Source organism: Hemibagrus wyckioides, linkage group LG04 (assembly GCF_019097595.1).
Source record: "Hemibagrus wyckioides isolate EC202008001 linkage group LG04, SWU_Hwy_1.0, whole genome shotgun sequence".
Classification (NCBI taxonomy): Eukaryota; Metazoa; Chordata; class Actinopteri; order Siluriformes; family Bagridae; genus Hemibagrus; species Hemibagrus wyckioides.
Genome location: NC_080713.1, coordinates 16,233,979 through 16,259,663, shown reverse-complemented (window position 1 = coordinate 16,259,663; position 25,685 = coordinate 16,233,979). Strand labels below are relative to the sequence as shown.

The 25,685-nt window shown below is 38.8% G+C and overlaps 3 protein-coding genes across 4 annotated transcripts in view; 2 read left to right on the top strand and 1 right to left on the bottom strand.

The window, feature by feature from the left end:
• carmil2 (capping protein regulator and myosin 1 linker 2) overlaps nt 1-10,601 on the top strand; it is a 49,492-nt gene extending 38,891 nt beyond the window's left edge. The window contains exons 36-40 of the mRNA XM_058388301.1: nt 2,567-2,632; nt 2,727-3,065; nt 7,616-7,723; nt 9,039-9,143; nt 10,216-10,601. Of these exons, the coding sequence (XP_058244284.1) occupies nt 2,567-2,632; nt 2,727-3,065; nt 7,616-7,723; nt 9,039-9,143; nt 10,216-10,430 (833 nt within the window). The 3' untranslated portion in view covers nt 10,431-10,601. The remainder of the gene's footprint in view (nt 1-2,566; nt 2,633-2,726; nt 3,066-7,615; nt 7,724-9,038; nt 9,144-10,215) is intronic.
• Nucleotides 10,602-11,662: 1,061 nt separating this feature from the next.
• Nucleotides 11,663-18,872, bottom strand: tmem170a (transmembrane protein 170A). The gene is made up of 3 exons (XM_058388253.1): nt 18,399-18,872; nt 15,210-15,380; nt 11,663-14,174 (listed from the first exon to the last, which is right to left on the bottom strand). The coding sequence occupies exons 1-3, from the start codon at nt 18,517-18,519 to the stop codon at nt 14,044-14,046; spliced, it is 423 nt and encodes a 140-aa protein (XP_058244236.1). The 5' UTR covers nt 18,520-18,872; the 3' UTR covers nt 11,663-14,043.
• Nucleotides 18,873-20,519: 1,647 nt separating this feature from the next.
• cfdp1 (craniofacial development protein 1) overlaps nt 20,520-25,685 on the top strand; it is a 33,992-nt gene continuing 28,826 nt past the window's right edge. Inside the window, exons 1-2 of one of the 2 annotated variants that reach the window (XM_058388251.1) lie at nt 20,520-20,785; nt 23,685-23,814. In XM_058388251.1, the coding sequence (XP_058244234.1) occupies nt 20,716-20,785; nt 23,685-23,814 (200 nt within the window). In that variant the 5' untranslated portion in view covers nt 20,520-20,715. The remainder of the gene's footprint in view (nt 20,786-23,684; nt 23,815-25,685) is intronic. The other variant, XM_058388250.1, reaches the window with a different exon arrangement.

Here is a 25,685-nt window from a genome sequence, read left to right as displayed (position 1 = left end):
CTGCATTCTGAGATGTGCTACATTTGCACTTCTATGTGGCAATGAGACCAGCCTCAAGCTGCATTAGATGTTGGGTGTGCTATGTGCTATCATGCATGATGGGGATCTCTGTGTGAATGGTTAGAATCCTGTTTTAGTATTTAGAGTTGAGCTCCAGTTTTGTTCTGAGGACATTTGGGTTTGAGATTTAGAGATAAAGAGATGAATATGAGATGATAGATATTCAGCTTTCATTTCCTGATAAACAAAGTAGAACATGACTACTTTGCTGTTTCTTGATGAAAGGCATAAAAACAGATAGTATTAAAGTAAATAATATGTAATATTTGGTTGCATATCTCTGACTATCTACTGACTTCATGATATTCTTATTTTGTGATACCTTTCCAGGTTTATACTGCAGCTTCTTTCAGTTGTTTGTTTCGGGGGTGGGGGGTTGTCCCTTCAGTCTTCAGGAGGTGAAACGCGGCTTAATTAGGTTAACATCTGGTGAATGACTTGGCCAGGGTAAAAACCGTCCATTTTTTCCCCTGATTAAGTCCTTTGTTGTGTTGGCAGTTCATTTTGGATCATTGTCATGCTGCATGATGAAGTTCCTCCCAATTAGATTGGATGCATTTCTTAGCAGACAGAATGTTTCTGTAGACTTCAGAATTCATTCTGCTGCTATCATCAGGAGTTACATCATAAATATAGATTAGTAAACCTGTACCAGAAGAGCCTCGTATGTTTTGGATCATGAGCAGATCCTTTCTTTCTCCATTTTTCCATCACTTTGGTAAAGGTTAATCTCGCTTCCAGAACTTTTGTGGCTCATCTGTGTATTTCATTGCAAATGTCAGTCTGGCTTTCTAATTCTTACTGCAGATTTGTGGTTTGCATCTTGTGGTTTGGCCTTTACATTTATGCTCTTAAAGCCTTCTTTAAACTGTGGATTGTGATACTTTCACTCCTGCCCTGTGGAGGTTGTGGGTGATGTCACTGACTGTTGTTTTGGGTTTTTTTTTTCACAGCTCTCACAATGTTTCTGTCGTCAACCGCTGCTGTTTTCCTTGGCTGGCCTATTCAATGTCTAGTTGTTAATACACCAGCGGTTTCTTTCTTTCTCATTCCATTCCAAATTGGGAATGTCATTATATTGTCTATGTGAAATGCTTGAACAATCGCGCTGATCTATTTTCCCTATTTTGTCAAATGGTTTGATTTTCTCCCACAGACAGCTTTCTGGTCTTTCTGTTAATTTCTTTTTTTGAACAACAAATGCAGTCTAACCTTAACCCTAGGCAAAACCCAGGAGTAGACATTCAGGTCTATTCATTGTTTAGATGTTTAATCTAACAGGGTACTGGGTAGCAAGAAACACCTGCCAATCACATGTTCCAGTATTTCTGATCCTGATTTGTACAAGTGCTAGAGTGATCTAGTCAGCAAACAAAGGACTATATCGAACCTAAGGGCAACAATTAAACAAATAAATTCAGAAAACCAAGAAGTAATACAAAAGCAAATATCTACTTAACTACTTTTAGGTTATGTGGAAGCTTCTAAAGAAAAATAAAAGAATTTTTCACTAAATTGTTCCTATAAAACTTAATCTTACACACTGGGCAATAATATTCCTGAAGAGCTGGATTAACCGAATACGTTTTTGAGCTAAACTGTGTGAGAAATCACCAGGAGCCATGTTATGTGATTCCTGATTAAGACTACACAAGCATATTGAAAATCCCTTAGGGGTAATAAGGTGTGTGTCTAATAAATTGAATTGATGAAGGAAATGATTTGACTTAATAATATGCAGCTTCCTTAAAGCATAAGTGTACATGGAATTCTAATACCAAGAGAAGTCAGTGACCCCCAAATCTCAGCTCTCACACATAACCATGGATAAACCCCAAGGAGGTTCTTAGTAGTCTGTCTACTATGATTATATCTTCACATAAAGGATAACAGACGAAATCTGCATTTTTACAACAATAGCAGGAAGTGATTGTCAGGAAAATAACCAGAACATTTATAGATTATATTATACATATAATACTAATAACAACAACAATAATAATAATAATAATAATAATGACAAAAAAACACTAAAGAGCTTGAATATTAGTATATGTTATTGATTTTTATTAGTATGTAAAAGTTTGGAACTCTGTTGGAAAAAAGAGCAAGATGACAGCATTTTTATGCAGGGGATTTTTTTTTACTGATTTGCTGGTTGTCACATCAGAAGTATAACACGAAAAAGGCTTCCTAAATTATATACATTTCTTGCTGCTAAATGGAGTGTTGAGCTTCACATAGTTCACAATTTTAGCTATTTAAATTGGATGTTAAATTGGATCAAATGAGATATATCGCTTTAAGTATAATCTTTTTTTCAGAAATGTCACATAAAAAGCTGTTACCGCAAATTAACTTGGACTTTACAGCCTGTGTCAGCCATTCTATCATCACTATTGAGATGTTGAAAAAGTATATTTGCCATTGATCCAGTGTGATATCCACTTTTAAACTTGCCACAAACCAACTGTCTTTTTGTGACCAACTTTCTCCTTTGTGTTAGGGGCAATACTGGACAGCCAGCCTGAACCTCCACCCATGAAGCCACGCACCATGTCCACCTCTTCAGGTGACAACTTAATTCACACTCTTTTTTTCTGACTTGCCTTGTTTCATTAAACCACTGTGCAGTATTATAAAGTATTATCATCATCTGCTATCAGACACCAGACGGCCAGTGCGAGCTACCAACACAGAACGCCCGCCACTACCAGAACGACCTTTAGGCCCTTTGCCCCCCAAACCAACCCTTAAACCCACCTTTATTCCACCGGGTGAGACTCCTGCAGCCTCCAGGACCATCTCTCCAATCCCCAGGCAGCTCAGTCCGTCTCCAGATACTCCAACAACAGTGGTGGAGAGTAGAACTTCCTCCCAGGCTCAGATAAAGGAGCCTCCAACCCCTTCTCCACGAAAAGAGACACCTCCAGCCCCTTCACCACGTAGGGTGCGTAGCACAGACCACCAGGAGAGGGCAGAAAGAGCACAGTCTGTTACCGAAGGTATGACATTTGCAAGAAGTAATGTAATGGTCTGAATGGGTTTAAGTTTTAAGTGTGTCTGCATAAGTCACAATGTGCGCTTTACTCAACTTTAGCAGCCTAATGACAACGAATAAGTAATAATTTCTCTTTTATTGATACTAGCTCTATTGATCCTTTTGTGTCTAGCTCTTATTTGTATAGTTACAAACCCTTGTTACTGCATGCGTTTTCTATTACTTTCTTTGTAGTAATTTATAAGAGCTACTGAATAATATTTTTAATGTATAATTGCAAATGTTTCAACAATTATACATTAGCATGAATTTACTATATGAGCAAAAATAAACTTGCAAAGTTTTTCAGTTAATCATTTTAAGATGAATCTGTAGATAAAATTAAAGTTTTCACTTTTAAATTCAACTCCTAGAAATTCAAGCATAGTCCGTCTGCCATGAGTGAGGCAGAGTCAGTTATATGGAGACAAACAAACTGTTCAGCATATTTTGAAACTGCTACCACCCTTTAACACCCACCTTCAGCTCTCTGCACTATTTCCTAGTAAGAAAATCATGAAAGAGGCACTTTTCAGTTTGGACAGATTAGATAGAAAACAAGAATTTTCCATCAGTGACCTCAGATCTCTACATACACGCTGAATGAAGTCAGACAAGGTAACAGATTGAGTCAATATATGGTAAATTCTGTATATATCATTACCTGTCCAATAGATTATTGTGAGCCTGGAACACCAAGGCAGCCATGACCAAGCCACATGGCATTTCCAGGTCATCATAGTGACTCCTAGTGGTGGAAAAAATAGTTTCTCTTGTCCTGTTTAAGTTATATGGACTTATTATGGGTAGCTTAGTGATAAATATGGAGTTTATACATTAAGGATGATAGTAAATAAGCTATAGTCTCTGTAGATGACAAAACCAATGGGACTTTACATTTGTGAACCTCTGTAATCAGTGCAGGAGCTAAGACTACCCTGATTCTTTAGCACAAAAAAGCTAGCAGATACAGAAGAGGTGGAAGGTTGAATGAAACCTTGTCAAACAGCTTCCTGTATGAAATTATTTGAAGCCTTTTCATGTGCGATGGTTTCATGTGCGATGGTAAATTTTCTTATAAGTTGTGGCGGTTCCCACTAGTAACTCAATTCTCAGTCCTCGGGTCAATAGTCTGGCAGCTTTGTTTTCAGGGCAAACTACAAAACATCTGCATAATGTCAAACTCTATATATGATTTGGGAATTTCTACTGTGGCGAGACATGGTGCAGACAAGGTATCTTGTTGCAGTAAGAGAAGAAGGGAGGAGTATTCTCATGGTGTAAGGTACATAGTACAAGATTAGGGGTTAGATTCGATTTCTGTGACACGGATGATGGATTTTTCTCCAATGGGTCTGCTGCCATGTGCATGAACTGGAGAAGAATATTGTAATGGGCCAGTGAGAATTTGGAGAATTTTCCATTTCCATAAATGTTTTATTTCTTGCTGCACTGGAGACTTCACAGAGCTGGGAAACATGTAAAGCACTCTGGGCAGTGAACTGAACATACGGGCATAAAAATGTGTTGATTGGACAAGGAGAATGCTGGGGGCTTACTCTGGCTTGACTCAAGTTCTTTTTTTTTTTGGAGAAGGGTATTTGGTGCCTTCTTGAGCGTACACAACTTCTGTCTTCTTCAGTATTTTTTAAAAGACAAGCCAGATGAGCCCAGGTACAAGTTCTTCTCCTTGGTCCGATGTTAGTTTGTGGAACCCGTTGGGACTTTGTATATAGATACTGATAAATATAAATGTACATCCAGCCTTATCCAACCAGTATATCTATGTAAAACAGATCTAATATATTTCTGTGGCATGTAAGTAACATTTTAATAATTGAACTTGATTTTTGATGAAAAATGTACAGAAATGTATCAGGTCTAAAAAACTACTTTTTATAGTATAATAATTATGGTAGTTTCTTTAAAAACAAGTGTTTTGTGATTCATTGTCAATAATTTGGTGATATTTTATAGTTGTGGGAGTGAGGGTACAGAGAAGCTTACAAAGACTACAGAGAAATCAACTATAATCTAAAACCTAATGATATAATCTACAATCTAATTATAGTTGTGATACCCTACAATACACCACCAACAAAAATGAAATAACATGGATAGGATAACTATAAAGGGCTGGACCAGGTTATATTGGGCATGTTTTCCAATCTGCTCCTCAGATGTCCTCTGTACTCTGAATGCAGTAACTTTCTTAGTAACTAACTTGCAGGAATACTAAACAGAATACAAGTTGTCTTTCTCCTTCTGCTATTGTGCTTCTGATGTTTCTCATAACTTACAAGAAGGTTGTTGAAAGTTAGGTCATTAAAAAGGAAAGGTCAATACCAGATAATTATCGGTATCAAATTATAAATGTAATTATTAATTGTGCTTCCCGACTGCGAAGAACGCCAGTTGATGGCAAAAATGTTATCACACTGTGTTAAAGAACTGAGCTTTATTGGTGTTTAGGTGCTGTCAGTAGAGCTCCGGCGTAAGTCCTCACTGAAGCTTGTGAAAGCTGAAGAGAGATTTAAATCAGGAAGCTTGTTCCATCAAGTGTCTGGTTTCAGTCAGTGGTAGTATTGCTGTCCACTATCCAGACTCTGTCCACTTGCAGAATGTATTACTCCAGCACAGAGACCCTCAATTCCCAAGATATCCATCACTGTCTAAACAGATTTACACACTAACAGCAGACCACAGTAACTGGCCTCATCTCTGTTTTCCTACAACACCTCCCCTGATGGCAGCTCTTAATGCTCCAAGAGTCAGAAGCCTTCTATAGGGTTCAGCTGAAGACAATTTAATTACCTCCATCAGATCAAACATGTAATTCAATGCCGGAGAGTTGGCTGAAGCAAATGGACTTTGGTTAAAGTGCATGCATTGTTCGGTATCTATATATTTGTTCAGTCAACATGTAATAAATGGCCTAGCTATAAATGTGTTTATATTGAGTGTGTCTATATCCCCTATAATTACATATAAACCATGCAGGCTGTGTAACTGTAATGGAACAGTAATGCACTGTTACAGATAGATTGCAGTAACATGTTTTATGTAAATGCATAATGTATCAACTTTACATTTCACTTGAGTTTAATTTTGTTTAACATTGGACATTGTCACAAAGCAGCTTTAAAGAAATATAAAAATTCAGCATAAACATTACAAAATTTAAAATTAAATATATATTTTCCCCAATGAGCAAGCCAGAGGTAATAGTGGCAAAGAAATGTTCCCTGAGACGATATGAAGAAGAAACCCATCATCATCTGTGAGACACCAAAGAGTGTGATTATAAGTAATGTCCTTTCTACAACAGTTCATATTATATATTTGGCTTCAAGAGACACATGTATATTGACAATGTGTTTTTTTTATATACCTGTACAATATTTGTAACATCATAACAAACTCAGAGTGATTAGACTGTACTTACATCTGAATTATACAGGATTTGTCTAATTATCTATGATATTAGACTTTAAAATAAATGTTAGAGTTCCTGTGTAGTTAGTAAATAAGAATTTCATGTAAATATAATTATCCTCTAGCGTGTACCTTATGTGTCTGTATGGATTTCCTTCAGGTTCTCGGATGTCCTCCCACCTCCCAAAACATGCCTGTAGGTGGACTGGGTATTCTAAACAGCCTCTGGGTGTGAATGTGTGTGTGTCCTGATGAACTGACAGCCTATTCAAAGTATATTCCCACACATCCAGTGTTCTTGATATACGTGTGAAATTCATCACAGTCCTGACCAGGATAAAGAACTTATAAGTTAAAAAAAAAATACTCTCCATCTAGTTACACTCTCTGATGTCACCCAGATGTTGATGGGTTCCCTTTAGAGGTTCCTCTCAAGGTTTCTTCCTCAAATCGTCTCAGGGAGTTTTTTTTTCACGACACCACTGGTTCTGGCTTGCTCATTAGGGATAAATATAAATTTAATTTTAAATGTTGTCATTTTTATATTTCTGTAAAGCTGCATTGAGAAAATATCCATTTTTAAAAGCTCTATACAAATAAAATTGCACTGAACTGGATTATACCTGCCAGTATAATGTTGCTACACAAAACAGATGTTGATGCACATGTGTATTTGCATAAGACTACTCCAATAATCCGCCTGTAACAGTGTGTAATTTCAGTTGTGAGATTAGTTGCATGTACAGTTTCTGTATAACTACACAGCTATTAGTCACCTAATATAATGCGATACATTCAATAAAATTGATTTTTAATGATCTGAATTTTTGGCAGAAATGTTATAAATATGTTATTTATGTGTTCATGTGCCGCTTGATCAGAATCATAACTGTAAGCTGAGTATATGGAGGTAATTCCATATATTTATTCCTGAATTCATCATTATTATGTTGGAAATGGAATATCCAGCACATGCATTTCTTTATTTAATACTAGCAGGTACTCACTGTTTGTATTTATATGTTCCGTGTGGTGTATTATGGATATAGATACAGACACTCTACCTCTTTCCTTTTATAGAAACTCTGCCCAAACCGTGGCCTCGCATGAAGCCCTCACCTCAGCGCCGAGCCGTCTCCATCCACGAGGATGCCCTACTCCAGCACGCTGCCCTGCTCGACCCTGAGGGTGAGCTTTGTTTTAGTTTCAGTGTTCAAACCCCTTCCTGCGCTAAAAGGGCATAGGTCAACCAATATGCTAATGTAATTAAAAGTCAGTGAAGTCTAGTGACCAGTTAGTTGTTTATCAATGTTTTTCAGAAATTAGGGGGAAAAACGTAAAACCTTTAGTTGTACTTAGGCACTGAGTTCAAATTCTAGCGCTGCCATTCTAGCACCATCTGAAGTGTTTAGGTCCATAGATCATGACACATAACCCTCAACTGCTCAGTTCTATCATGTCTCAGTTGGATAAAAGGGGCAGCCAAAAGAGCAAATGTAAAATGCCAATGAACAATTTATAGTGATGAAAAACATTTACTTGCATTCTACGCAGTAACTGAACTCCTAATCAGTAATTTTGAAATAAATAACTCATACATTCCTCCCAAGATTTCATGCACTGTTATTAAAATTGACACAAGTAGCTCTTGAGTTTGCCTTTAAACACAGGCTAAAGACTCAACATATAAACATCACATTTTGAAGCTATTAAACAGACAAAAGTAGCTCAGAGGTTTTTTATTGCTACCCGAGGTAGCATAAGGTACCAAAGTGTATTTATATTTGAGTGCTTTAGTAAATTAGTCTCCTCAGCCACATGGGGAGGTTTCCACCGCATAGTGATTCATCATTTGTGAATGAAAACCTTTTCAGAAAAATTAGACGAGTGTGCTCTGAATGGCTGTTACATTTAACCCCTAAAGGGGGATCTTTCATTGTTCTCACTGTGGAGGATGTGGGCTTCAGTGGGAGCAGCATATAGTCACAATCACTGCGGAACGGACCACAACCAAAGCAGCAGAGGAAAAAAAAATCGAGACATTATATATTATTATATGTCTTGAGTTTTCTTGAAATACTGCTACTACTATTATATATCAGACTTGAAGGTTCTTGAAGAAATGAGGGAAAAAACTAATTACTGAAGGTTACTGAAGCAATTCTCCTCAGATTTCTCTAACACAGTGGTTCTAGTGTGGGGGTCACAAAGCAGTAGTGGAGGGTGGGGATAGCGAAGGGAGTGGGCTTAGGAACACTAAACTAATTTGTATAAAATACTAGCTTACAATGTGTGGTTTATAGTCGTCATATCAACTTCTTTTGTTAGAGCAACTATTGCTATAACAAAGTACTTTGAGAATATTACTTTCTACCAACATATGTCTGAAACTGATGTAGTCCATGACATGGTGTATATTTGTTGGTGTGTTTGTGGAGGAGAGAAAAACCAATGTGAAGATGTAATGAAGTCTGCTTTGTGGTTGTACTGTGGTCTGTCTCAGAGCTGAAAGCTGCATTGCCTCGACTGCAGAGGTCACCGATACGGAAGCGGGTAAACCTGGGGGAGCTGGAGCCCTGCTCAGAGGATTTGCCTGAGGGTGAGGAAGGTGAGCATGGGGTGGTAAACTTAAGAGGGAGATGAATGAGGGTAGCTCAGTGGTTAAGGCATTGAACTACTGGTTGGTAGGTTGCGAGTTTGAATCCCAGGTTCACCAAGCTGCACTTAACCCTCAACTGCTCAGTTGTATAAAATGTAAGTTGCTCTGGCTGAGGGTGTCTGACAAAGTGCATGAGTGTAAATGCTCTATTAGTGAGTCTTGATTATTTTTAAACTCAGAGACCTAACTAAATAAAAGATCAAAATTAAATAATGGAAAAGAAAATGAAAAGTACAAATGTGTTTATAACCTATACATATATATATATATATATATATATATATGAAAGCACTTCAACTAGAATTAATTAGATCATTTGATTTACTGGAAGGATTTCCTGGCATCTGGCTCATACACAAACCTCGTAGCACAAATATCCTTCAGGATGTAGAAGTATAACTAAAAAATACTACATTGAAATTTATATATATGTAAATATGTGGATATGTAAACACACACACAGGTATATTTGACAGCAGGTGAACAGTCAGTTCTCAAACTTGATTGGAAACAGGAAAAATTGGCAATTGTAAAGTATCTAAGTGAATTTGTTATTGCAATTTGTCAGTTGTAATGGCTAAACGACTGGATCAGAGCATCTCCAAAACAGCAGGTAGAGTGTTCCCAGTGTGTAGTGGTCAGTACCTACCAAAAGTGCAAAAGGAAGGGCAACCAGTGAACCAGCGACAGTCTCAGTGAAGCATGGTCTAATCGCACAGAAGAGCTTCTGTAGAAAAAATTGCTGAAAAATTTAATGCTGGTTATGTATACGTGACTGCGTAGCTGCAGACCGGTCAAAGTGCCCATGCTGACCCCTGTCCTCTTCTGAAAGTGCCTACAATGGGCAGATGAGCACTGGAAATTGACAAAAGAGAAATAAATGTGTGCGTATATGTGCTTCAGCATATTAACAGTAACGTTTAAGATAGTTTCAGTTTTGCTCGGTCAAATGTACCTATAATTTTCTTAAGCAGTCTGAGCCCTGTTAAATATCTGAATGTTTTTTCTGCTTTACCCAAAGCTAAAACTGCAGCAAGAGAACATCACAGAGGACAGGCTGAAGAGACAGACAACACTACTGCCAATGATGGCCAGCCTGAAAAGAGTCTAGGTGGGATCAGTGAGGAAGAGACCATCCTGGAGAAGGGGGAGTCGGTCTCTGAACAGCACACAGCACAGGGAGAGTCATCAGACCAAAGAACTGAAACCCCCTCACCTGAGACAAACGTGGACTGAGCCCTGTGCAAATTCTATTTTCTACCATGTCTACCTTTGCCTTGCACGTCACATTATGTACAAAAGAATGAATTATGAACAAATGTTTAAAAACAAAAAAACAAAAAGAGAGTAATTCAATACATATACTTGTTAATAATTATTAAAAAGTGAATACTGTTGTGTCATTGAGAGTTTGGGGTTTATTTGACTCTGAGGTTCAGCACATTCACTGCACAGCCCTAACAATTTACTGAGTAAACACTAAATTTCCTTTTTTAACCTGCTGCCTATGCTGCTAATTAAATGCATAAACATTAGTATTCAAGCACATACCAAGTGCAATTGCTTACATAAAAGTCCCGCTGCTGTATAGACTGAACAAAGCTTTTTCCCCAATCATTGTAATCATGAAGATGAGGTTGTACTTATATTGTAAAAAACAAACAAAAAAAAAAAACACTTACAATACCAACATCTCGGCTTATTATGATATAAAAATGAATCAATATCTAAATTCATTCATACATGACCGGAATGGTGTAGCATATTATTCTGAAAAATGTATCCCTCTGCACTTCCTTCTTCATACACACTGTGTATAATCACTTCATTTTCTAGCATCAACTAACAACCTCCATGACTGTTATTTTTAAAATGTGAACCTGCTGCTACTGCGGTTTTCCCTAGAATACAGACTTTGTGAGTGGAAGAGCCCACACACATTTGAGTCATTGCTGTGTGCATGTGTGTGTGTATGTAGTGTGTATATACGCATACTCCCCAGTAACACCACATATCTCCACTTCCTGGGCATTGAGCTGCAGGGTTTGGCTGATGGAGGTAGTGAGAGCAGGACAGCCATCTGTGAAATTGTGGCAAGCTGAAAAGAGAGGGAACAGAGGGAGGATTAGTCGAGAGAGAAGCTGCTCAATCTGTGATGAAGAAGGTGTGAAGAGAAAAGCCAAGCCTGTGTTTGCAATATGAAGAAAAAAAAAAAAGAGATCTCCTTTAGGCTCAGTTTCTGATAGACACACTCACCTAGACGTGACCTATATTACCATGAACCTGTAAAAGCAAACAATCACAAAGAACCACCTCCACACTCCAATAGCATGCAAAACAACAGCAGAAGAGATCTATTACAAAATTAATGTGATTTTATGTGCACCTGCAGACATACAGAGTTTTGATTCAGATACTGTAATATATTAACAACATGAGGCATCAACTAGAATCTAAACTCTTTTATTTACATGAAAATAATGATCAGTACTAAATGTACAGTTTAAAAATACACATCTACAAAACAAAAAAATAAAGAAACCATAAACCCATACTATACATTCAATAAATAATGTGATTTTCAGTAAAAACTGAAAGACAGATGAGGAAAACATTGAGTCACTAAGGAGGGCTGATGGACTTTAGAAAAATATATCCGTATGTGAAAATTCATTGAAAATTCCAGCTGCAGCCTACTTTCAATTTTAAGGACTTCTTTCACAGTCCACACTGTTACCAAGGTCTGAAGGGGAAAAAAAAAGAGAGAAAGAAACATATGCCTTATATAACTAGAGAGCACAATGTAGTCTGTGGTTGAAAAATAGGAATTAAGGATTCTAAGACTATTTAGGAAAATCTACATTATGCTAATCAGATCACGCTGATGGGTCATCGTTAAAAATAAATCCCTCACTCTGACAGATTACCTGAGCCAAACTGCTACAACACAACAGCAGCTGAACCCGCTGCTTACACCGAGTGCTGCGATTTCACACGACCGAGCGATCTATTCAGCAAAACTCCATCTGCTTTGCTGCGTCTAGTCATTGTAGCTGATGGATTACTAGCACAAGCCTTTTATTTCTACTAGCGAGAAGTTAAATTATTTTAACTTTAATGTTGCGCTTGTTGAGTTAGGAGTCATTTCATTGCATAAAGCCTTTTCAGGACAAGATCAAAAGGTCACAGTAGGTCAATTATACAACACATTTATATTAGCATTAAAATCTCTTTGGTGGAAAGCCCAAAAAAAATTGTCACATACATGTACACATAGCAGACACAGGCTGTCTCATATGGAATATGACAATAATGCTAATGGAAGAATAAACACTCACTGTCCGCTTTAATAGGTACATAAGCAAATTAATGCAGCTATCTAATCATTCAATTATGTGGGAGAAGCACAATGGTGGTGGCAGACTGGCTGCTCAGAGTCATGAACTGTTGATCTCTTGGGATTTTAACACAAAGTCTCTAGAGTTTACACAGAATGGGATGCACAACATTAAAAACAACATTGTGTTGAAAGAGTCTATAATCCGACAGAGAGTTCAGAGGAGAATGACCAAACTCATCAGAGAAGTCTAGAGAAGTCTAGAGAAATCTATAGTGACTCAAATCGCAGAAAAGCTACTTTTTGTTGAGCAGAAAAGCAGAATATACAACACATCAAACCTTGAGGTGGAGGAGTTATAACAGCAGAAGAGCATATCAGGATCCACTGCTGTCAGCAAGAACAAGAATCTGAGTTCATCATGAGCACAGTCTCACTGAAATCTGACAGTTCTTCAACCAGGGGAATTTTTTTCTTTCCATTTTGAGTTGAACCAGTTTCCAGTCACGTCAGTGTAGACTCTGCACTCACACGATCTCTAGAGACTGTTGTAGATGAAATTCCCAGGAGATCAACAGTAAAAGAAATACACAATCCAGCCCTTCTTGTACAAGCAACCAAAGAGCTTGTAATTCTTCCCCTTTTTGATGTTTGATGTGATGGTCCATTACCTGAAGCTGCTGGGTGCATCTGCATTATATTAAAAGTATTATATTATACACTCCTGCCACACAACTGGTAGATTAGATAAGTGCATGAATGACTAAGTTTATAGGTGTTCCTAATAAAGTGCTTATTGAGTTCAGTTATGTACATGTAAAAAATTTTTTAAATGTGTAACAATTTAATGGGAAATGCATTAAATTGTGTATTGGAATAGTCTATACGCAAAAAAGAAAACCTTCAGCTTTCTCAGGTTTTGAAAACTGTGTTAGAAAAAAAACTACATCATTTAGCCTATAAAACGATTTGCTCTGTGTACACTAAAGGTAAAAGGTTTAGACAATTAAATGTAAAATGTGTAAATGTACAATTAGAACATGAAGCTGGAATGGATTATAAATATAAGAACATTAAGACTAATATCTGTCTCACTGCTAAGACCAGCGTCACTAGCTCAGAAAGTGTCAGGTTATCAGAATGGTGTGAGATCATGAGGACACAAACCTCTCTAAAACCCAGAGAAAGTAAGATTTTGTTTAGAGATGTCTAACGGTGTTGCTCTGAGGAGCTGTCTGCAGCTTTCCCCTGAAACTGCATGCTTTATCAGCTCTATCACATGTAAGACATTTTCACAAAACCTGTGGATCAAGGACAGCTCTGATTTTAAACACAGCTTATTATCTGTCCACTGATCGCAGAGACACAAAGTCCACCTGAAACCTTTTAGGGGAGAAATGGCTAATGCTATATGTGCGCATGAAATTGGTGGTAGAGAATTGGAAAATAAGGCCTCAGTGTTTTTGCATATAACATCCAAGGGACGTGAAGCGGGTCCAGAGCTCCTCAGTGCTACAGTGTCGCTAACACTCTGAGGAAAGAGATGACAAGAACGCAGAAAGACTGTCCTACTCCAAACACAAAAGCCTCCAACGAGATCATCCTCTTCCCTGCTGCCATGTAGACCCCTGCTATGGCTGCACCTGGAACAAGAAACAAGAAAATTGAAATCATATAATGTACCAAGTGCTACAGCCAAAATAAATCAGTCAATGTACCTCATGCATCAAGCTAGAAATGAACTGATTCATTCAGAAAATGCTTGCAACAGAATCTACATGTGTGTGCCATGCATAAAGTTTAAAAAACAAAACAAAAAAAAACACTCCTGATCTCCTGAGAGCTCCTAAACCTGTGTAAACCTACATATAAGGACAGTCACTGGTGTAAACCTCAGCTTCGAATCCTATACTTGGCAGCAGCTACTACAGGACAGAAAAACCTATCCTTATATTTAATAAAAGTTAGTGTTAGAGTCTTTTATTGTTTAGTTGGTCATGTTCAACTCGCTGTGAGCTTTGCCTTTTATGAAGGTTTGTCGGTCACTACACATAAATTAGCTGTTTCAGGATCATGCATGCTAAAAAAATTAGTGATACGAAAACATTTAGACACAGCTTTCAAAAACTTTCCAATTCTTTTTTATTACTATTATATATTATTTTATATAATACGTTTTTTGCTTTCAGGGACTATACAAGATTCTTAGTTTCTGCTTTTTAAATTCCCCCCAAAAATGTTAAATAATATATTTTACAACGGACATGACATATTTGTAATGTCTTCAGGAAGCCTATTTTACATGGCGCCTTGCTGGATAACAGTAGCATTTCCCAGGCAGTACCACTATGAGTTTACTCCAGGTGAGTTACACAAGCTGTCTCTGTCAAAACATGTGAGCGAATAACAAGAAAGTGTGCATCACATTTCAAGTGAAAGGACTGTATTTGTGTTTTACCGAAAAAAATATATATGTTTAAGTTATATAGTGATTCCTCATTTATTGGCTTTTTTTAATTCAAGCACTTTTTAAGCACCACATCATTTAAAAACATTTTAGAAAGCCAAATACAAGCACTTCAAGCACCTTGAATGAATGAAACAGGGACTAAACTAGAGCTCTTGGTTTTTATACAGTATATTATCACACTACCATCATATGTAAATGAGGTACATACTAGTGAGCACGCCTCCCAGCAGAGGCCCTATTATGGCCATGAGCATGATGGTGAGGGGAAAGAAGCGTGCTATCTTATGTCCTCGTAGAGTTGCAAGGGCCAGTAGAGCTGCGGGAAGGTGAAACACCAGCGAGGACACTCCAGCCCACAGGAACACGCCATACCACATCTCTGAGAATAAGGAGAAAAGCACAAACAATGATGAAATAACTTGCTGTGTATAAAGGCAACTAATTGGCATAAAAAGACACTATTACTTAATAATTACTGACCCTGTTCACTGATTTGCTTTTGTACATGCTCAATGCACCTGTAGTGTTGGAGCTGACAATTATACAAAGTCAAGTAGCTTAGATAAGACGATCACTCCCCAGATTGAGCACATCTTTATGTAAAATAAAATCCTGAGCACCTTCACAGCAACAGTTTCTAAAAATCTTTGAAAACTGCTGAAAAGTATCGAGGATCAGCCCATATTCAGAGCAAAGGTATCAATATTATATTAAGAAAATAAAAATAGGTAAATGGCAAATCAATAAAATTGAACCAAGATGATTTCAGACTCCATTAATCTGTTAAAGCAGCTGCACTTTTACAATAGGAACAGTCACTTTTCAGTTCACTTTCAAACACATTGCTGTTTTTCACATACTGCTGTTTTTCACATACATTTCACATGTAATCTTGGTAAAAGTTGCACTTCTTTTGAATTACACTCATATTTGATGATCAGAATGTGATTTTAGCTGTTAGTTAGCTGAAGAGCGACTTACAATTTGTCTCATTTTATACAACTGAGCAATTAAGGGGTTAAGGGCCATTCTCAGGTGCCCAGCAGTGGCAGCTTGGTGGACCTGGGAGTTGAACTCATAACCTTCTGATTGATTGTCCAGCACCTTAACCACTAAACTACCACATCCCTGAACAAGTCATTTAGCTAAAGATTAAGTGCATTTCGCCACACTATAAGGAGCTTTTACATTCCTATTTCAAGAGTCAAAAGATAGCAAAGAAGTCATGATCTCAGTATTAAAAAGTTTATGGCCTATTTAGTTTAAAATGACTACATGAGCCACTACATCCATGGGAGATAAAATTGCGCTTCCCAAATCAAATATTCATGCACATTACTACACCAGAGTGTAGGATAAATATTGTGGGCAGTGTGTTCACACCGAAAGTTCCAACAAGAAGAAGTGCACTTGAACCCAAAAGATGCACTTATTCAACGAGAAAAACAAAGTGTTTAAGATTTGACAGTTCATGCACTAAACGCCTGCAGTTTTGCTTACGTAGAGGAAGGTGGGTGGAAAAAATTAGAACAAAAATTTCAACACAACCTGCCGGTGGACAACGTTTAAAGCAACCCACACTGTGATTTATTTTTCAAGGTTTTAAAGTCACCATGTTCTAAAGCTAGTGACGTTACATTACACATGTTTGATGTCATTTGCAATCAACTGGAAAACAGCTTCTCCTTTTTGTTAGTATTAAAAAAAGTGTTAAATTTGAGATGATACTGCCCTTTAAAATTCACCCACAATACAACAGAGTTTAAGTGCATAGTGTGTGGTATGGGATGTACCTTTTGTTTTTATGTAGTTCAATTTAATTGTCAACATTTTAGTAGTTTTTTTTGTGTGATTATTATCTACATGTTATCATAGAGTATTTTCTATGATATAATATTACCAGAGTTGACATCATTTATGCATTTTGTCTAAGAGCACTGCAATTTAAGATATTAGAGTATGCTCATACAAGTTAACACTCGAAAATAACCTAAAAGAGCAGTTTTGTGTCAGTCAGCTATAATCAGTTTTAACAATGTATATGCTCCAACAATGTTTGGGTATGACTCCTTCCTGTTCCAACATGACTGTGCACCAGTGCACAAAGCAAGGTCCATTAAAACATGGATGAGTGAGGTTGGTGTGAAGAAACTTCAGTCCTGACCTCAACCTGACAGAACACCTTTGGGATGAATTAGAGCAGAGACTATGAGCCAGGCCAAAACTCGGACGTCTGCCTTTACATGCACATGAATGTAATATGGAGTTGGTCCACCCTTTGCAACTATAACAGCTTCAACTCTTCCGGGAAGGCTTTCCACAAGGTTTAGGAGTGTGTTTATGGGAATATTTGACCATTCCTCTAGAAGTGCATTTGTGAGGTCAGGCACTGATGTTGGACGAGAAGGTCTGGCTTACAGTCTCCACTCTAATTCATCCCAAAGGTGTTCTACGAGGTTGAGGTCAGGACTGAAGTTCCTCCAGACCAAACTCTCTCATCCATGTCTTTATGGACCTTGCTTTGTGCACTGGTGTGCAGTCATGTTGGAACAGGAAGGGGTCATCCCCAAACTGTTCCCACAAAGTTGAAACTAACATCAGGTAATTGTCCAAAATGTCTTGGTATGCTGAAGCATTAAGAGTTCCTTTCACTGGAACTAAGGGGCTAATTCAATTATTTGGAGGGGTGTCCCAAAACTTTTGGCAATAGTGTGTGTGTATGCATAACAACTATATATGTTCATTGCCATCATGGCAAATACAGTTATTAATCAAATATTCAGTAAATTTCAAAAATCAACACGAAATTTAAATTTACATGATAAAAAATATAAAAATTTTCCAGGATTCATTAACAAAAGAAGTCTTTCAATGTTTGTCCTGATAACAGGTGCTTATAACACTAAATATAGAGCAGACCACTACATACATACATACATACATAAGAGTCAAGAGTGTGTTACAGTATTGATATTTCGGTTCCTCAGTAAACACCCATGGGTCAGTGTGATGTGGACTATAGTGCACAGTGTTCAGGTTAAACAGGGTATAGATCCATCATTTTCTGACTGTAGAGTTTATTTAAAATAATTGATTATTTCGCCATTCTACAGCTGGGAATTGTTAGATTGGGAATATGAGCTGTAGACTGGTGCAAACCTCTTATTCCTATCCAATGATGGATTTATGAGATCACTTTCCGAAATGCTCAGACATCAGCAGCGCTTCCTGCTCCAACACAGCCAGCTTGCTAGCTAAACGGTGGCTAGCTAGATTAGCTAAACTAGCAAAGCTCCATGACCAGATAATCTAGTAGCCCTAAACTATTAAAAACAGATCATTGTAAAAAGAAACGCGTCTATTTATCTAAGTACACATGAGAGAACAGAATGATTACCTGAGAAGTCGCACAGGGACGTGTCGTTCCTCCCACAGGTAGCATTTTTCCTTGGGACCAGATTCAAACTCAGAATTTGTTGCACAAATCCTATTTCGGGTAATTTATATTCGCCCTGCATTTCTCACAAACTGGACACTGTGACCAGAAATCAAATCACTCCAAAGTCCAAATAACACCATTAGAAACTCGAGCGCAGTGTGTTTCTACCGTAAACCATTAGCAACCGAGCTAACCTTTCACTACTGCTAACCCAAACACAACCGCTGACGTCACACAGCGCGACCTGGAGCGTTTCGTCTATTACTTTCATTCAAATTTAAATAGCGGAAAAATATAAATAACACACAGTGCTGCAATACTTCTTTTATTGCAATGTATATAAGAAGACTATACTGAAGAGTTCTGCTACTGAGGTATGTCACTGCTGGATCCGTACCGGAAACACGATTTGTACTGCGCATGTGCGGAAATGCGTCTACTTCTTGACTGAAGTGTGACGGAACGATTTTTTATTTATACAGCAGGTATTTATAATACTGTCGTTATAATGCAACTAATAATATAATGTTGTAACCAAAACCTGCTTCCGGTACAGATCGAATAGTGACAAGGTACCACGAACCAGATAATACACAGCTTGTCCCTTTGTGCATTCCTTAGAAGAGCGCTGCCTACACAGGAAGTGGACTAATGTTGATCTGTAAAACACGTGGATAGTCCTATTCGGCCATCTAAAGGAGGAAACAGATGGGAAGATCTCAAGATAACATGGCTCCCTAAAGGACAGATCTAGACTTGGAAATAGATTAAAAAGCATCGAACTGTGTCATCAGGGTCACTGACCTGAGACAGGTTTATTACTGGATACCTGTAGAATAAAGTGAACATACACTATATGGCCACAGTTTGTGGACATTCCCCAAATTGTTGCCACATTTGCAAACACACAATTGGCACTACTAGGCACATACTAGGACTCATAAGAACATGAGTCCTGACACCAACCCCAGTGAACACCTTTGGGGTGAATCGTAACTATGTGTGATGAAGCCATGTTGTTGCCCTTATTCTCAGTTGAAAAATTATAGTCTGTGGATAGTGCACTATATTATTACCCACAATGCACATTGCTTACTACTCAAGAAGAACCTACACTCACCCTCCACTTTAATAGGAACACATGTACACCTGCACAGTTATCCAGTGAACCAATCACGTGGCAGCAACACAGTGCAATCATCATGCAGATACAGGTCAAGAACTTCAATGAATGTTCACATCAAACATCAGAATGGGGAAAAAATGAGGTCAGTGAATTCTCACATGGCATGGTTGTTGGTGCCAAGTTGACTGGTTCAGAGGTGTCCTTTTTATCTGCAGAGATTCAGTGTACATGCAGGTTTTCATTCCATGTAAGCAAGAGACACACCTGATTTCACCTGTTTAATCAGTTGACTGTGGCTGTCAAAATATGATGAGTTGTGGCTTCAGCTTTTGGTTGGAATGAAAGCTTGTACCCACACTGGTTTGAGTATTTAGGAATATCATGGAAATTTCACACACAACATGCTCTTTAGCATGTGGTGTCCATTCTTATCTGGGAATGGCTGGTTTGGGTGCAGGATTCATTCCAGCCAAGCAGAAATCACATTTGAGTCTATTGAAAGGTGTGTAATAAAAACCGGCACCAGCACGGGACCTTTGTGGATAAGATTGGACACTCCCAGTCTAGAGTTTACACAGAATGGTGCGAAAAAACAAACACATTAGAGTGATCAGATGCAAATGATCTGACTGCTCTGAGCTGACATGAAGTCTTCAGTAACTCTACAACTGTGGTGAGCATTTCAGCATGTATAAAGCATCAAACCCTGAGGTGGACGAGCTACAGAGCAGATGTTCCATGAAAACTGGACCAAACTTGATGGTTGAAGACTGATCAAATGAATGTAATAAGTAGACTGCGTTTCAATTAATAAAGTGTGAAGTTGTGAAGGGAGCAAGTTCAGACACAGAGGTAAAGTAGCTCCACTCTCCAGTCCAGTGGTTGACAGTAAAGCACATAACCCTAGTGGCCAAACGCCATTCGTTCAACGAAGAAGCCCTGCACTTCCTTTAGTCGCCATTTCTTTTGTGTATGTATGCTGTGAAAGTTTTTGGCGCCGGCTCTGTGCGGTGTGGAGGAATAAACACAAACCTTTCACACCTCTTACTGCGCATGTTCTGACCAGCGATACTGCAGCTGTTGTTTTTAATGTATTGTTCTCTTTAGTTTATCTGATTTCACTGTCACGGCGAGTAATTGTAGAAGAAGATGATGAATTATTCCGACTACGACTCGGAGGATTATTCTTCAAATGAAGATGAAGACTATGTTCCCTCTGGTGAGATGTTTCTATCACATGTTTAGCATGCGAGCTAACGTTATTTAGCTAGCTATGGTATCTACACGTCGTTAATAAACACATCTGTTTGTTTGTGTGTGTGTGTGTGTATGTATGTATGTGTGTGTATAGACCTGTGTGGTAATATTTTCTGAGATTGTTTCCAGTCTTCAGCTGTCTAGTTTAGATATAGTGTCAGTTGTGAATGTATTAGCATGTGTAAATGTAACTATGCCAAGTATTAAGCACTGTATCATACAGTCTGAGTTTCACATCACTGACTGTTAATATACAGCATAATACACCGATCAGGCATAACATTATGACCCGTGACAGGTGAAGTGAATAACACTGATAATCTCCTCATCATGGCAGCTGTTAGTGGGTGTTAGTGGATATTTTAGGCAGCAAGTGAACATTTTGTCCTCAAAGTTGATGTGTTAGAAGCAGGAAAAATGGGCAAGTGTAAGGATGTGAGCGAGTTTGCCAAGGGCCACATTGTGACGGATAGACGACTGGATCAGAGCATCTCCAAAACTGCAGCTCTTGTGGGGTGTTCCCGGTCTGCAGTGGTCAGTATCTATCAAAAGTGGACAGGGTCATGGGGCAGCCAAGGCTCATTGATACACGTGGGGAGTGAAGGCTGGCCCGTGTGATCTGATCCAACAGACGAGCTACTATTGCTCAAATTGCTGAAGACGTTAATGCTGGTTCTGATAGAAAGGTGTCAGAATACACAGTGCATCACAGTTTGTTGTGTATGGGGCTGAATAGCCGCAGACCAGTCAGGGTGCCCATGCTGACCCCTGTCCACCACCGAAAGCACCAACAATGGGCACGTGGACCACGGAGCAATGGAAGATGGTGGGTTGGTCTGATGAATCACATTTTCTTTTATATCTTTTATATTTGATGGCCGTGTGCGTGTGCGTCTCTTACCAGGGGAACACATGGCCCCAGGATGCACTATGGGAAGAAGGCAAGCCGGTGGAGGCAGTGTCATGCTTTGGGCAATGTTCTGCTGGGAGACCTTGGGTCCTGCTATCCATGTGGATGTTACTTTGACACGTACCACCTACCTAAGCATTGTTGCAGACCATGTACACCCTTTCATGGAAACAGTATTCCCTGATGGCTGTGGTCTCTTTCAGCAGGATAATGTGCCGTGACACAAAGCAAAAATGGTTCAGGAATGGTTTGATGAGCACAGCAGTGAGTTTGAGGTGTTAACCTGGCCTCCAAATTCATAAGATCTCAATCCATTCGACCATCTGTAGAATGTGCTGGACAAACAAGTCCGATCCATGGAGGCCTCACTTCAGTTACAGGAATTAAAGGATCTGCTGCTAACATCTTGGTGCCAGATACCACAGCATGTCCAGAACCCCAGGTCAGGGCTGTTTTGGCAGCAAAAGGGGGACAATATTATATATATAACACAATATTAGGCAGGTGGTCATAATGTTCTGCCTGATCGGTGTATTTCAACAGTATTACAGGTTATCTGTTTTGTCCAGTTATTGAACAATGCTACAGCTCAGGGAAATCTCTACAATCACTATATTATTAGGACCATTACACTAACACTGGGTAGAGCCTCACTTTGCTCTTAAAACAGCCTTAACTCTCCATAGCATGGATTTCATAAGGTGCTGGAAACATTTCGTTGATGTGACTGCATCATGTAATTCCTGCAGATATTTCAGATGCATTTTCATGCTGTGAATCTGCTGATCTCTCGTATCCCAGTGGTGTACTACTGGATTCAGATCAATGGGAATGCCCATGGAAAGTTTTTTGCTTTTTGACATTTTGTCAGAATTATACTGGCTGGCTGGGTAAGTTGTGCCCATGAAAGCACTTGGTCAACAGCAATACTCAAATACTCTGTGGAATTTGAGTGATGATAGATTGGTATTAACAGCCCATTCCCCACACTATCACACCAATTCCTCCAGACTGTTGACAGGCTAGATCCATAGATTCATGCTGCTGATTCTACCGTCGGTGTGCCTCAGAATAAATTGAGATTGATCAGACCAGGTCACGCTTTTTATTCTTCAGCTGTCCAGTTTTGGTGAACAGTCACTCATTGCAGCTTCAGCTTTCTGTTCTTTACTGACAGAAATGGAACCTAGCCTGGTCTTCTGCTGTTGTTGCCCATTCGCATGAAGGCTTAATGTGTTGTGAATAGTGAGATTCTGAGATGCTTTTCTGCTCAACACAACTGTACAGTGGTTATCTGAGTTACTGTACACTTTCAGGCAGATCCAACCAGTCTTGTCCTACTCAGTGGATCTGTCTCATAAATGAGGATTTTTTCTCAGCAGAACTGCTGCTCATTGGATGTTTATTCCACCTTTCTGTGTAAACTCTAGAGACAGTTTTTCAGGAAAATCCCAGGAGATCAGCAGTTACAAAAATACTCAAATCAGCCTGTGTGACACCAACAATTATGCCACAGTCATAATCACTGAGATCACATTTTCATCCATTCTGATAGTTGATATGAATTATTACCTGGAGCTGTTGATTTTATGCATTACACTGAGTGGCTAATTTATATTATTTCTAATAGAGTTCCTAATAAAGTGCTCTCTGAGTGTATCTCTGAAACTTTCTCAGTACTGAAGGAAGTGGTCTAATAAAGTGGGTGAGCAGCATGACAGTGGTTTGAGATGTTATAAGAAGCTCTGATCCAGCATGATCCATTAATACTGGATTGATTTGCTACACAAGTAAACCACCTTTCTTTCAGTTAGTTAAATTACATCTAATTATTTGTTTAAAGCTACAAAGGACTGCAAAATTATAGACTGTTCCCTGACTTGTTACCTGACAGAACATCTGATCTGATCCTTCACCTCTGATGCTTAGTTTGTTTGCTTTTGTTGGACAGATGACAACCTGAGTGAAGATGACTTAAATGAGTGTGAAAAGGAAGATGACCTGGATGCAGAGGACCAACGCCAAGCACCGAGTGAGCAGGTCACAAAGAAAAAGAAGTCAAGCAAAGGACTTTCTGCAAGGTACAACATAACTCCAACCCTGAGCATTGTCTCTTCATGTGAATATCCTTGAAAATGTTTATGCAAGTGTATATCAAGTATGTTTTGTTTTTACTGAGATTTGCAAAATCCTAATTGAATGCCTTTGTAAAAGGACAAAACCAATTGGTTAGAAGGTAATTTCTTAAAGAAAATACATCACTTTATCTCTGCAGAGCTATTCTGACTCCAATAAGAGGTAGCAGGCTTTCTATGTCCTTGTAGAATAGAGAACTGTAAACAAGAGTGGGAGATATTGTATATATTCAGTACTATAAATTATTAACATCATCTTCTTCTTTCCACTTTTCCCTTCAGGGGTGGCCACAGCAAATAATCTCTCTCTACCTATCTCTATCTTCTGCATCCTCAACACCCACTAGCTTCATATCCTCATTTATTACATCCATATACCTCGTCTTCCTCTTTGCCTCCTGCCTGGCAGCTCCATGTCCAACATTCTCCTACCAATATACTCACTCTCCCTCCTCTGGACATGTCCAAACCATCTTAATCTGGCCTCCCTAACTTTGTCCCCCAAATGTCCAACATGAGCTGTCCCTCTGATGTACTTGTTCCTAATCTTGTCCAACCTTGTCACTCCCAAAGAGAACCTCAACATCTTCATCTCTGCTACCTCGAGCTCTGACTCCTGTCTCTTCCTCAGTGACACTGTCTCTAAACCATACAGCATGGCCGGTCTCATTACTGTCTTGTACACCTTCCCCCTGATTCTCGCTGATATTTTTCCATCACACACAACTCCCGACACCTTTCTCCACCTATTCCAACCTGCCTGCACTCGCTTCTTTACCTCTTTCCCACACACTCCACCACTCTGGACTGTTGACCCCAAATACTTAAACTCCTGTACCTTCTTCACCTCTTCACCCTGTAATCTTACTGTTCCTCTTCCCTCCCTTTCATTCACACACATGTACTCAGTCTTACTGTGACTGACTTTCATTCCTCTTCTCTCCAGCGCAAACCTCCACCTCTCCAGGTTTTCCTCCACCTGCTCCCTGCTCTCACTACAGATCACAATGTCATCAGCAAACATCATTGTCCAAGGAGACTCCTGTCTGACCTCCTCTGAACTGATTATTCGCATGATTAAATTTGGCAGTGTTTTACCCCAGATGCCCTTCCTGACACAACCCTCTCTATTTATCCGGGCTTGGACCGGTACAGAAGTCACTGGACTGTGACCCCTATGGCTAGATTACTATAAATTATTAACATGGTATGGAAAAATATTATATATACATAAACAATGTATTCAGTCCAAATGTCATAGTGGTAGATATTGCACATACAGTACAGGGACAGTCTGATAGTACAGTAGATGTAAATGATGTACATGGCACATACAATGGGGTTGTACCTGTGGTGGTGTTATTGACCACAGTATATTGTTATGTATTTGTTCACAACAATGTTAATTTGCACATGATCCTTATTCATCACATTTGCTCAAAACTGATCCAGATTCCAGTGTCCTTTATTATAAGCACTATACAAATACTGTAGTATTGAATTGAATAGCCCAGGGTGGTGATGCACTGAAGCCTCGAGTCACAGCAAAAAAGAGCTTGCTGCTGGATAATGCCACTAGGACTGCATTGGTGCAAGAGGATTTTTAAAGTTATTTATCAGTATTATACTTATTTTACCATAATGGACCAAACCATAATCAAAGTCTGATTAAATATCAAAATATTATTATATTTCATACACAGATCTGCCATAACATTATGAACACCTGCCTAATATTCTGACACATCGAGGAATGGACTCCACTAGATCCCTGAAGGTGTGCTATCTGGCACCAAGATGGTAGCAGCAGATCCTTT